Below are 13558 nucleotides of genomic sequence, written 5' to 3'. Positions count from 1 at the left end.
CGCAGCCCTGCGGCCCGTGTTCCGGGCGCGGGGCATGACGGAGTCGCTGCACACCTGGCAGGACCATGGCTGCTTAGCGACCTACATCAGCGCGAGCGGCAGCTTCGCCAACTTGAGAATTTACCCGCATGGCTTGGTGTCGCTGGACCTTCAGAGCTACGGCGGCGATGCGCAAGCCACGGAGGTGGACGGTCTTCTGAACGAAGTAGAGGAAAGAATGAAAGACCTGAGTCGGGGCAGCCCTGGGAGGGCGAAGCGCTTGCCACCCATAGTTCGAGGAGGGGCCATCGACCGGTACTGGCCCACGGCCGACGGCCGCCTGGTGGAGTACGACATCGACGAGGTGGTGTATGATGAGGACTCGCCCTATCAGAACATTAAGATCCTGCACTCGAAGCAGTACGGGAATATTCTCATCCTGAGCGGGGACATCAACCTGGCGGAGAGCGATTGGGTCTACACCCATGCCATCATGGGCAGCGGCAGAGAGGATTACGCTGGCAAAGACGTGCTGATCCTGGGAGGCGGGGATGGAGGCGTCTTATGCGAAATAGTCAAACTGAAGCCCAGGATGGCCACAATGGTCGAGATTGACCAGATGGTGATCGACGGGTGTAAGAAACACATGCGGAAAACGTGCGGCGACGTCCTGGACCAGCTGACGGGAGACTGCTACCAGGTTCTGGTGGAGGACTGCGTTCCGGTGCTGAAGAGGTACGCCGCCGAGGGCAGAGCGTTTGACTATGTGATCAACGACCTGACGGCGGTTCCCATCTCCACGGCCCCGGAGCAGGACTCCACGTGGGAGTTCCTCAGGCTGATCCTGGACCTGTCCATGAGGGTCCTGAAGCAGAACGGGAAGTACTTCACGCAGGGAAACGGTGTCAACCTGACGGAAGCCCTTTCACTCTACGAACAGCAGCTTGGATGCCTCTACTGCCCGGTGGAATTCTCCAAGGAAGTGGTCTGTGTCCCTTCATACTTGGAGCTGTGGGTATTTTACACCGTTTGGAAGAAAGCTCAGCCTTGAAGATCAGTATGCCCTAATCCTGAATGTTGCAGATAGCCTTCCTGACCTGCACAGGCTGCACATGCCATGGAATGGAGTCAGGCGGTTGCTGGTGAATTTCTTCAAGTGTTTTGGGGTTTTTTTTGGTCTAATAATTACTTTTAATTTAAAAAAGCAAATGGAAAATGTATGTTTTTATGAGCTAGGGTGCTTTTGTTTATGAAAGCCAGCTGAAGATAATGAGACAGCTTGAAGAAGGCTGCTCAATGAACCCCTAGAATGTGATTTTGTTACTCTTTAAAAATGTATGGGCTTTTCTTGTGTTTTTTTGTTTTGTTAGACTTTGAATTTGATTGTTTGGAGGAATGAATATCATTGTTTTGTTCTGGAGGAAAGTCTCTATGATGTTCCCCCAAAAGTTAACTTAGATATTAAAATTTGGTGCTTATGCCCAGCTGGTGTGGCTCAATGGTTGAGTGTCATCCTATGAACAGGGAGGTAACTGTTCGATTCCCAGTCAGGGCACATGCCCGGGTTGCAGGTTTAATCCCCAGTGGGGGGTGTGCAGGGGGCAGCCAATCAGTGATTCTCATCATTGATGTTTCTATCTTTCTCTCCCTCTCCCTCTTTGAAATAAATTAATTATATATATGTAAATTTGATGCTTATAAGAAATAGTTAAAACGGAATGAATTAGCAATGCATTGATTAAAATTACAAATGAGAAAAATATGAAACAAAGAAACCTTTCTCACTTTAAAACTGATGCCCAGAATCCAGCCCTCTCTATGTCTATCTCACAAAACAGCAGGGGTCTCATATCTGAGAACACATTCTGGCCCAGATCATTGTGTGATAATATAGACAGAATAACCCTTTCCTAACTTAAGTAACTGGGGGACTTTATAGTTTATTTTTTTATTGTGATAAAATATACATAAAAGATTACCATCTGAACCATTCTCAAGTACACAGTTCAGTAGCATGAAGTGTATGCACATCATGTGAGAACATCTCCAGAACTTTTTCATACCCATTAAACAATTCCCCATTTCCCCTACCCCCAGCTCCTGGCAACTATCACTTTCTCTTTTATGAATTTGACTACTCTTAGATACCTTATATAATATAGTTTATTTTAAAAGAACAAAAAACAGGCCTAGCATAAAGAAAGGAGCCACCCTTGGTTTTAAAAGTAAGCATCTAAACATTGACTCCAAAGCCTGTGCTCTTCCCGTGTGTCCTTCCTTCCTTCCTTCCTTCCTTCCTTCCTTCCTTCCTTCCTTCCTTCCTTCCTTCCTTCCTTCCTTCCTTCCTTCCTTCCTTCCTTCCTTCCTTCCTTTGCTTTTTCCTGCGTGGTCTGTCCGGGGAACACCTACCCAATGTTTATTATGAGCTCACATGTAATCATCTTTCAAAAACCTTTCTGGACTCTCTAGACCCTACTCTAGTTTTTCTTTGTGACATGCTTTACCCCAAATCTACAATTACTAGAATACTTTACTAAACTATTTTGTTTATATCTAAGTTACTTGAGAACAAGAACTATATCTAGTCCATCTCTGTATTGCTAATACCTGGCACAGTATGGACAGATGTAGGTGTTTGGTAAATGTTTGCTGGCTGGCTGGATGTCTGACCAGTCGGCACTGTGATTTTCTTCTACTTACATCATCACATAAACCGTCAGAAACGCAAACATTTCATCACATGCTGGTTGAGTGGGAGAAGCACCTTTGTTACTTGTCATTGTGAGCCATGCGTGGGTCCCTTTTCCTAGCGAGGCTCACATAGCCTCCTAAAGTCTTCACTACCTTCCTAAGGCTGAGGATAAAACGAACCATCATTCTGCTAAGGAGCCACGCTGTTAGCTTTGGGACAATTAGCAAGACTATAGGTCCCAGCCAAACTGACATTTTTTCAGCCTGGACCCAGTGGTTCAGCCCTTCCTCCACACAGGACTAGGGCTAGGCGGAAGCTCAGAAGGAAGAGGGGTTGGAATTGCTATAGCTTCATCTTCCCATTCCAGTTCCACATTTTTATGTTTCCCTGATATGAGCTCTAAACATAACAGCTTAGTCCAGTGCAGGCCACCCCAGTGCCTGTGGGGCTAGCTTCTGCTTATCTTGGTGCATTCCAAGCCATCAGTGTGCTTCTAAACTCTGAGACTATGTATTGAGAAATACTGAAGAGATGAAAAACATAATTGTCCTGACCCTCCATCTCATCCAGTGTCTGAGGTTGCAGATTTTTCTTGAAATTTCTGGGTTACTTTTCAATTAGGATCAGATACAGAGACCCAGATAACAGGGAATCAACCAGAAAGTTAAATGCCTTCACATTAGCAACAAACTGAATTATCTAGGAATTAACCTAACAAGGAATGCATGAAACTTATGAATCAACCAGAAAGTTAAATGCCTTCACATTAGCAACTAACTGAATTATCTAGGAATTAACAAGGAATGCATGAAACTTTAAGAAAAACAAAATTTAACAAATAAAGAGATGAACATTATATGCTGGTGAAACAACTATGCAATAGTTAGAACCACAACATAGAGGTACTACAGCACTATGGACAGACCTTTAAAAACAATGTTGATTGAAAAATCTAGAAAAGACTAAGGTTTAGAATCTAATATTATTAATTAAAACTACAAACAACCCTGGCAGGGTAGCTCAGTTGGTTAGAGCATCATCTCAATAAACCAAGGTTGTGGGTTTGATCCCCATTCAAGGCACATACAAGAATCAACCAGTAAATGCATAATTAAATGGAACAACAAATCAATCTCTCTCTCTCTCTCTCTCTCTCTCTCTCTCTCTCTCTCTCCCTCTCTCTCCCCCTCTCTCTTTCTCTCATCAATAATAAAAATTATAAAAAAAACACACGCACTACAAATAGACCAATCTATGTGGTATAAGACCAATTCTACATGGTATAGAGTTAATATCTGTTTGGGTAAGAGAGCGGGGAGGCTAAATATAGGGTGAAAAAATAAAGCAAGACTTTTACTTCTAACCACAATAGAATAACTGGGCCTGGGTTTGCCCTCCTGGTACAAACAAGTAGACAAAATACATGAAACAACTGTTGGCTAACGACATTGGATAACAAGCTGCGCTGGACTGTGATTTCTAGAGAGAAGGGAACAGATGAGACGATCTCAACAATTGCCTTACATTTCTGCCTGGAGACACTTTCTGAAACGAGGAAAGGCAAACCCAAGCTGAGCCTGGCAATATTGCATTGTTGAGAGAACATAGATTGAGGTTCATGAAGTGTGAAAATTTGTGGAACAGTAAAATGGAGAGGAGGAGGAGAAGAGGGAGAGGGAGTGAAGGGGAGGAAGAAAAGGAGGGAGAGGAGAAGGACTATTCATAGCTTTAAATACTGGTATTAGAAAAGAACCAAAGTACAATATTGGTGGACTAGGCTTCTATCATAGGAAGCTGGAAAAAAGAAGGAAATAAATTTAATAAAAATGTAATAAGTAGAAGAAATAATAAAAAGTGGAAATCAATTACATGGAAAATAGGCAACCAATAGATAAAACCAAGAAAGCCAAAAACTATTCTTTATTTCAAATACTGACAACATGGATAAGCTAGACTAAGGAAAAATAAAGAAGACACAATTATAATGAATAAAAATGGGACATCATTACACCTCATACAGACATTAAGTGGACAATAAGGAAATATTACAATTTTGTCAACAAATTTGACAATTTAGACAAAATGGATAACTTATGTAAAAATACAAATTTCCAGAACTGAAAAAAGGTGGACATTCTGCCATGCTTTATATCTATATAAACATTTAATTTTTAATTGAAAAACTTACCATAATATAAAATCTCTAGGCCCTGATGGCTTTTCTGGTTATTCTGTCAAACATATAATGAAGAAAACACCAATCCGACATGACTCAGAAAACAAGTGGAGGGAAGTATAAAGTATATCAAGTATATAAAGAAAATGGAGTGCTTTGTATATAGGCCCTTTCAGAGTTGTATGTGTTGCAAATTTATTTTTTCATTGTATGACTTGCCTTTTTCAGTCCCTTTATAGTGCATTTTGATAACTAAAAGTTACTTAATATTGTCTTTTTAACATTTCATTGTTGTCAAATGTCTCAGTCTTTCCCTATATGGTTAGTGCTTTGTAAATGCCACTTAAGACATTTTTTCCTAATTAGATATGTCAAGATATTTTCTTATAATACCTTCTAGATCAGTGCTGTTTAACCAGAAATATGAAGAAAGCTACATGCATAATTTAAAATTTTCTGATACCTAAGTAAAGAGCAAAAAGAAACAAAATTAACATTTAAAATGTTTTCTTTAACCCAATATATCTAAACTCTTATTTCAACATAAAAATTAGTGCAATTTTTAAAATGCCGAGTGTTTAAAATTCAGTAAAAAATTTACACTTAATAGCACATCTCAAGTGCTCAATAGCTAGGCATGACCACAGCAATTCTAGAAGAGTTATTGTTTTTACCCTTTCACATTTAGATCTTTCTTTTTAAGCTGTGTTTTTATTTTTATTGCTAACCCTCAAACATTTCTTTTTTTAAGATATATTTTTATTGATTTCAGAAAGGAAGGGAGAGGGAGGGAGAGATAGAAACATCAATGATGAGAGAGAATCATTGATCGGCTGCCTCCTGCATGCCACACACTGGGATGGAGCCTGCAACCTGGACACGTACCCTTGACCAGAATCAAACCTGGGACCCTTCAGTCTGCAGGCCAATGCTCTATCCATTGAGCAAAACCGGCTAGGAATAGATCTGTTTTATGTGAAACTGAATTTTGAGAGTAGTGTGATCTAGAAGTATACGTGAATATTTTTTCATGAGAGTTTCCAATTGACCCAGAACCAATTTATAAAAAAGACTAGGGGCCCAGTGCAAGAATTCGTGCACCTTGAAAGGAACTGTGTTCCGTGAGGCTGTGGTGGGCACAGGGGTGGGTCTTGTCGCATCTTCCACGCCCCCGCCTGGCCCCTCCCGCCACAGCCCCTGGTCTCCTCTCTGCTGGCAGCCCCGCTCCCGCTGGCACCGCTCCCATGCATTGACAGCTCCAGCCCCACTTGCACCTCTGACAGTGTGGAGCAATTGGGGCTAGCGCCAGCAGTGGGTGTGAGCCAGCAGTGGGTGTGAGCGGGCCCGGCACCGTCAGAGGGTGCAAGCGGTGGCTGCTGCCCCGATCGTCCCTCAGGAGCAGGAGCAGGTGGAGAAGCCCTCAGGGCCAATTGGGGCTGGTGGCCACCACTCGTACCCACTAACCACTAACAGCACCGAGTGATCGGGACTGGCGCTGGCAGTGGATGTGAGCAGCAGCTCCGGAACTGGTAGCGGGTGCGAGCGCCGGGCAAAACCATGGCACGTGGGAGCAAAGAATTTTCAGTAACCACCAGAGGCTTGCCCCGATGACAGCGACTGGCGCCCCGCCTTGGTCTGGTGCCCCCTCTCACCTGCTTCACCATCCCGCTGTGGCCGACGCCTGCCATGTTCCATGCTCTGCCACCTGCTGCTGACATTTGCCATGTTCCATGCCCGCCTCCTGGTGGTCAGCACACATCATAGTGACCTGTTGTTTGGTTGTTCTGTGTTTGGTCTATTTGCATATTAGCCTTTTATTATATAGGATAGTCATATCTCCACTGTTTCACTTTTACTTTTCCCATATAAATTATGGTCATCTTGTGAAGTTACCCTGAACTATATATTAGAATTTTAATTGAAATTGCATGGAAACTATATATCAGTTTGAGGAGAGTACTTTAAGAAAATACATATCATGTATTCTTCTGATGCTGTCATCTGGGCAGCATCTGTACATGTCCTTTCCTTATAGATTCTGCTACCTGCCACAACCTGGGGTGCAGGCAACAGACTGAGAGAGAGGCTCCACCTTCAGAGCTGTGAAGAAAACACAATGGGGAGCTCCCTTTATTACAGTAGGCATTTTCAAGGGCAGAACTTTATAGAATTCCAAGGTTCAAGAATTTTAAGATTCAAAAAAGAAAAAAAAAGGCATTTCAGAGTCCTTATATATCAATAAAAGGGACTTTTGTGTCCTGTGTATGAGTTCTCAGGGGCCACCCATTCTTGCATTTAGTTTAATTTGGGGTAAAGCTATTGTACTTACTCTTCTAGAGATCAGATTAGATGCTTTCCACTCTTCACTGTTCTTGCTGTTTTCTCTGTGGTCACAGACTGAGTTCAATGGAGAAGCTAATGGCAAAGGTAGAGGCCTCTGCAGGCTGACTGATCAGGCAAACAAGGAAAGAAACAGTCTCTATGGAAATAAAAATTTGTTAAAGGTGTCTTGGACATCTGAAGATGATTGATAGGATGAGGATGAGGACAAAATACAAACAAGATTAAAGATTGGTCATGGCTGAAAACAGGGGTTCCTATAAGTAATTGAGCTTACCCTCTAAGGTGAATGTTGGTAGGCCACCATCTCGAATGCTTTATGTCTACCAGCTCAGGCTAACGCAGTCCACTGTCCTAGAAATTCTGAACTGCACCAGAACTGTCCACTAGTAGGGAAAGTATCTGTCTAGGGTTATAGTTATGAATTAGAAGGTCTGGATGGGGAGCGAGCTGGAGTGTTGGCGAGGAGCAGAGACCAACATACTAGAAAGAGGGGCTAGTAGGTAGGAGTAAGGGCAAAGATAGAGGAAGTAGAAAGAAGATCACTATGAACAGAGGGGAAAGTGGGTAGTCTGGGACACATACGAGCTGGGTAGGTAAATAACATGGATGGGGTAGTGGAAAGAGCTCCTACTATTCAGAGGAGGGAGAGTGGTAGAGCAGAAAATACAAAGAGGTGAGTGCCACATGGGAGTAGAGCCAGGAGAATTAGGATCCAGGTTAGGAAGGTTGCTTAGAAGATGAATTTTTTTAGGAACATAAGGAGGCTGGAGTTTAGATGGAGAAATTCGAGGTAGCTTGGTTCTCATTTTTCCAAAATATTATTCATCTTGTCAAAATGAGGGACTGCACGTAAGCTCTGACCTAGGCCTGCAGTTATCTCATATACTAGCCCTCGCCTCATCTTGTGGCATAATGCCCATTATGACATGTACACAGCTATCCACTGGGCAAATCAGGGAGGCCCCATAAAACCAGAGAAATGGTCCCAGTTTCTAGTGATCATGGAAAATAACAGTGGAAATGAGGCTATAATACTTGTTCACATTCCCTGGGAAAACGTGTACCCATGTCCCTCAGTTGGCAAAGACTGATCAAAGGGCTAAGATAGAGTTAGGGTATTGGGACCCAGGAGAATGGATCTGAGGCAGGATTGGACAAAGTGGGGAGAACTCAATATGCCATTTATTTAACCTACTACATTTTTCAAAGGCCTTTCCTATCATATATATCACTCCATGAATAGGAGGCATCAGAGAAGAGATAATATGTCCATATTATGAGTGATGAGGAAATTGAAGCCAGAGAGGGAAGTGTATAGCAAGCAGCAGACCAGAACTTGGGCCAAAAATCAAACAGTAGGGACATGTAGGAAGAGGCAGAAAATGGCACAGAGCACTGAGAAGCAGCATGACCTCCTTCCATTTCTGGACAGGATGCTACAAGGGAGCTTCAGAGCAGAATCTTACAGTGTGCTTTCTGGTTAGTGCCTGTGGTTCCTAGATTGATTTGTTGCCTGACCCTAAGATGGTACTAGAAACATAAGGCCAAAGCCGATGGGATGGCTGCCCATTTCTGATGCCTATTGGCCAGTTTTCAGCTTTCTTACCACTTGAGATGCCTACTGTTATGTCAGATGATTTAGGGACTACTGCACTCTCCCTCTCTATTTTGTCTGTAGGAATTCTCTCTCCTTAAAACTCCTGGTTCCTTTGAGCACCACCCAAATCATAAGTCCCTTTGGTCCCCTATTCTTTTCTGTGTACTTTTTTTTTATCAGAGAAAATAAAACTATTTCCATTTTCTTTTCAAAGTCTAATTTTAATCCAGACTGAACAAACAAGTAGAAAAGTGAGAAAGCTAACTGTAGGTATACCAAATGTGAAGGCATGGATTATTAACAGAACTTTTTACCTGCATATTTACAAGCAATCCTTTTGCACATAAGTTTTGTTTTTAGTTCGTTGGAAGAAGATTTTTGACATTAGGTAAAAATAGGACTGAGGTGGTACCACATTATAGTAAAAGTATTAGAAAAGTGATCCTCAAGGTGTATCAATTACAAAGCAGATGAAAACTTGAGTGACAAAGATCTAGCAAAATTCTCTAGTAAAAAAGTCAATGCAATTCATGCTACCAAATAAAGATAAGAAAGCCATATAAATAGAGCAGAATAATGTCCTAGGCTTTTGGGTAATAAGGTTAAGTGAAATTGAACAATTTCGAATTGCAATAAATCCTCAGTGAAGAATCTTGGTTGTTTAGTTGAGAGCTCCACCTTTTCCTTTTCTTTTTTTAAAAAAGTATTTTTATTGATTTCAGAGAGGAAGGGAGAGGGAGGGAGAGAGAGAGAGAGAAACATTGATGAGAGAGAATCATTGATCAGCTGCCTCCTGCATGCCCCACACTGGAAATTGAGCCTGCAACCCAGGTATGTGCCCTGACTGGGAATCGAACTTGTGCCCTCCTGGTTCATAGGTCAACGCTCAACCACTGAGCTATGCCGGCCGAGTCCAACTTTTTCTTTTAATGACATTTTAAAAGTCCTTGGTATCAAATAGCACTTGGATATGTAAATCAGTTAATGACATATTCTAAGACTTTAATGCCAGAGATTTTTATGATTGTGATTCATATTTTTAAAACAATTCATTGAGACAATAAATGTAAAACGAGATGCAAGCTATGTACTCACATCTAAAAAAGGAATGCTACATTTCTGCAATAATGTGTATTTCCAGGCAAAGACTTTTTCCCTCAAGAAAAGCTGCATTTAAAGGATAAACTTCTAACTAGCTAGCATCACTTTTAACATTTCATTTATTTCAGAATCGATTTTATTGGAGCCCAAACAGTAGAATTAACTGTATATAATATACTATTTTGTATATATTTTAAGTTATAGGAAATAAAGTTTATTTTGGCAGATAGTGTCAAGCAAAATTAAAGTTGCATACACTAGTAACATAACTGAACATCCTTAATTTGGCATAAGTGTTTCACATTTTCTTGTTTTCCTATGTTCTACTAAATCACCATAACCTAAACTGCTTTATAGAACCGATACATTGAAATTTAACTCACTGTTGTCGCTTATGCTCTGATTCTTAACAAAACTTTTCATAAGCTTCTTTGATCTCTGTGCCCATCTCGTTATCAATATCATCCAAATATGAATCACCAGCCCCTGATAAAATCTCTTTCATTTTCTTCTAGAAGAAAGATCTTTGGAAAATCTGGAAAAAATTTTTTCTCTTTCAAGTAACTATTGATATTTCTCTTGGTAATCTGCATCAGTTGCAGTGAAAGGAACACCATCAGATGTATAAAATGCTGGTTCATTCATAAAATAGGATCATTTCAGGTATTGCTTCTCTGTGTGCTGAGGTTACATGGACTCTACCCCAGTTACTGACTGGAGTTTTATAAGCTTTAAGAGCATCTGTTTTACATCTCTGCTGCAATGTGCACCCAGGACATTTTCAATCCTCTGAGTAATTTCTTCCATGTCATTTTCCACACAAATTAAGTTGTCATTCATAGGATTAGAAAAGAGGGCATTCAGCAACTTCTGAAGACAAACCTGAGAAATATCTGCTCTTGTACTCTCTATCCGTTGGACCCCCAGAGCAAGGATGATGGGCCAGGTACAGAAACTCACCAGGGCAGAAAGCTCTGGATGCTTAGCAAGAGGCAAAACTGGGAGAACAAGAACCTTGCCCTCCGGTAACCTATCCTCCCCTCGCACATCACTGGTCATGTGGTTTGGATCCTGGATCTTTCATATCTCTGGTGAGGCAGCTTAGAACCCCCGACCTTCCCTCCCTAAAGATAACATCTAGACGTCAGTTGTATTTCAGCTCCAGACCCAGAAGAGCAGCAAAACCAGACAAGTGGCCCATGGCTACCTCAGGACCAGCTACATTGACTAATGATCCCTGGAAAGAGCACACCAGGAATGCTGATGAATAATCTATTAAAGCTACAGGGGCTCACAGGGAGCTGGCACTGGGCCCCTGGTGCGGGCCGTCCTGGGCTGGTGCCGCAGGGCTTTGAGCTGTGGTGGCACCTGGTGCCATGTCTGTTCCGCAGGCCCTGCTCCGCTCTGTAGGCCCACTCGGTTCCAGGAACTGCCGGTCTCAGGCCTGCTCCCTCTGTGGCCAGGCCAGGCGGACTAGCACCTGGGGCCATTTTGAAACCGTGGGACATGCTCCTCCTCCTGCTAGGGCCCAGGGTGCTGCTCTGCTCAGGATATTGTGGGGGCTTCTGGAAAAGGAGGGTGCCATCCCTGCTTGGCTCTCTGCACACCCTACACCCCCAGGGAGCAGAAGGCACCTGCAGCATCTGCAGCGAAGCACCCGCCCTCCCCTTGGATTCTATCTATATATATAAAAGCCAAGCAGCCGGAACAACAGAACGACCGGAACAACCCATCGCTATGGTGCACACTACAGCATCCAACCAGCCCGACTGGGGCCCCAATTGGCCCCCCAAACTGCCACAACCCCTCCCCCTGGCCAGCCCTGCCCCCGATCATCCCCCATTGGGCAGGCCGGCTGGACCCACACGTGCACGAATTCATGCACCAGACCTCTAGTGTTATATATTACAGAAGAGCAATATTCTTTGTCAATTGCATTATAATCAAATCTGTAACCATGTCATTTTTGTTGTTGTTGCTAATCCTCACCTGAGTATATTTTTGTCCATTTTAGAGAGTGGAAGGGAAGGGGAAAGGGAGTGAGAAACACCAATGGGAGAGGCATATCTATTGGTTGCCTTGAACCTGAAACCCAGGTACCTGGGTTTGACCAAAATTGAATCTGTGACCCTTCAGTGTGCCAACCATTGGGCTTTAACTGTTGGGCCACGTGGGCCAGGGCTATAACCATGTCATTTTAAGTTTTGTCATTTATAAACAGTCATTGTTTTACTCTGATGCTTTTGCAAATATGTCTCATCTTAATGATTCATGGGAAGGATCCTGACTTATTCTAAAATAGAGTTTTCTGAGAATAAATGTTCAGGTTATAACTTTAAGCTGGATGAAGATTTATAGAACTCTAAGGAATTAACTGGATTCATAAAATGTTGGCAGAAGATTAGGATAAATAAGAATTAATTATATGATACTAAACTGAGGATAATTATTATTTTATGCCTTTTTGTTGAAAATACTGCTGATTTTTATTTTATTTTTTTGTTTTCCAGATATAGGAAACTTGTATTTTTCCTTAGAGCAATTTGGTAAATTATACTTTTATAAGCAATATTGAAGCATTTAATATTTTTCTTCCTACTTGATCCCTTCAGAATTTAAGAAATTCTTAATGAGTATGACTATGTTCATGGCAATGTTTGTTTGCATAAATTCAATAAGAAAAGGTTCTTTTTAAAACAGAACACAATTGGAGACTGGTTTTATTAACCAGGGCTTTGACTGGAATATCATGTTTGAGAGAGATATGCATAGACTTGGATGTCACCAGAAAGTTTTGAGGAATTAAGATTGACTTTGGAAGCCAATAAAAGCCCTTTGGGAAAACAGCCTGGTACCGTGCTTATATGCATCACAGCAGTGTTTCCAGATACTGCCATCAGATACTGGGTTTCAGGTTCAAGGCAACCAATAGATATGCCTCTTACATTGGAATGAAGGTTGTTTTCCTAAGAGATGGCAAAAGAAGAATCTCAAGACATTTTGGGAACCTTAAGGACCTGAGGAGCTGAAACCGGTTTGGCTCAGTGAATAGAGCGTCGGCCTGCGGACTGGAAGGTCCCAGGTTCGATTCTGGTCAAGGGCATGTACTTGGGTTGCGGGCACATCCCCAGTAGGAGATGTGCAGGAGGCAGCTGATCGATGTTTCTCTCTCATCGATGTTTCTAACTCTCTATCTCTCTCCCTTCCTCTCTGTAAAAAATCAATAAAATATATTAAAAAAAAAAGGACCTGAGGAATTCATCCAAACCTATAGGTATTGCAGGCAAAGCCTGTGGTGGCAACTATTTGTCTTGGCTTCTTAACTTTGAGAGGCAATCTGGAGGCCCTGGCCATGTTTTTCAGTGGTTACAGCGCTGGCCCAAGCACTGAAGCGTCTTGGGTTTGATTCCTGATCAAAGGCACATACCTGGGTTGTGGGTTCACTCCTCGCCCCCGGTCAAAGCATGAGCGAGAGGCAACCAGTGGATGTGTCTCTCTCACATCAATCTCTCTCTCTCTCTCTTCCCCTCCTCCCCTCCCTTCCACTCTCTCTAAAAAGCAATGGAAAAAATATTCTCAGGTGAGGATTAAAAAAAAAATTCAATCTGAAGATTCCTTATAAGATTCCAGCAAAGCTAATTTAAGAAAGCCTAAATAATCAACTGTTAAT

The 13558-nt window shown here is 42.3% G+C and overlaps 1 protein-coding gene across 1 annotated transcript; it reads left to right on the top strand.

Moving 5' to 3' along the window:
* Positions 1 to 6: 6 nt before the first annotated feature.
* Positions 7 to 1463, top strand: LOC102251500 (spermine synthase). The gene has a single exon (XM_014539568.1). It carries the CDS (start codon positions 35 to 37, stop codon positions 1028 to 1030), a length of 996 nt encoding a protein of 331 aa, XP_014395054.1. The 5' UTR covers positions 7 to 34; the 3' UTR covers positions 1031 to 1463.
* The last annotated feature ends 12095 nt before the right edge of the window (positions 1464 to 13558 follow it).

The sequence above is a fragment of the Myotis brandtii genome, unplaced genomic scaffold (genome assembly GCF_000412655.1).
Source record: "Myotis brandtii unplaced genomic scaffold, ASM41265v1 scaffold220, whole genome shotgun sequence".
Classification (NCBI taxonomy): domain Eukaryota; kingdom Metazoa; phylum Chordata; class Mammalia; order Chiroptera; family Vespertilionidae; genus Myotis; species Myotis brandtii.
Note: the sequence above shows the minus strand (reverse complement) of the source record. Positions and strands in the feature narration are given on the sequence as shown.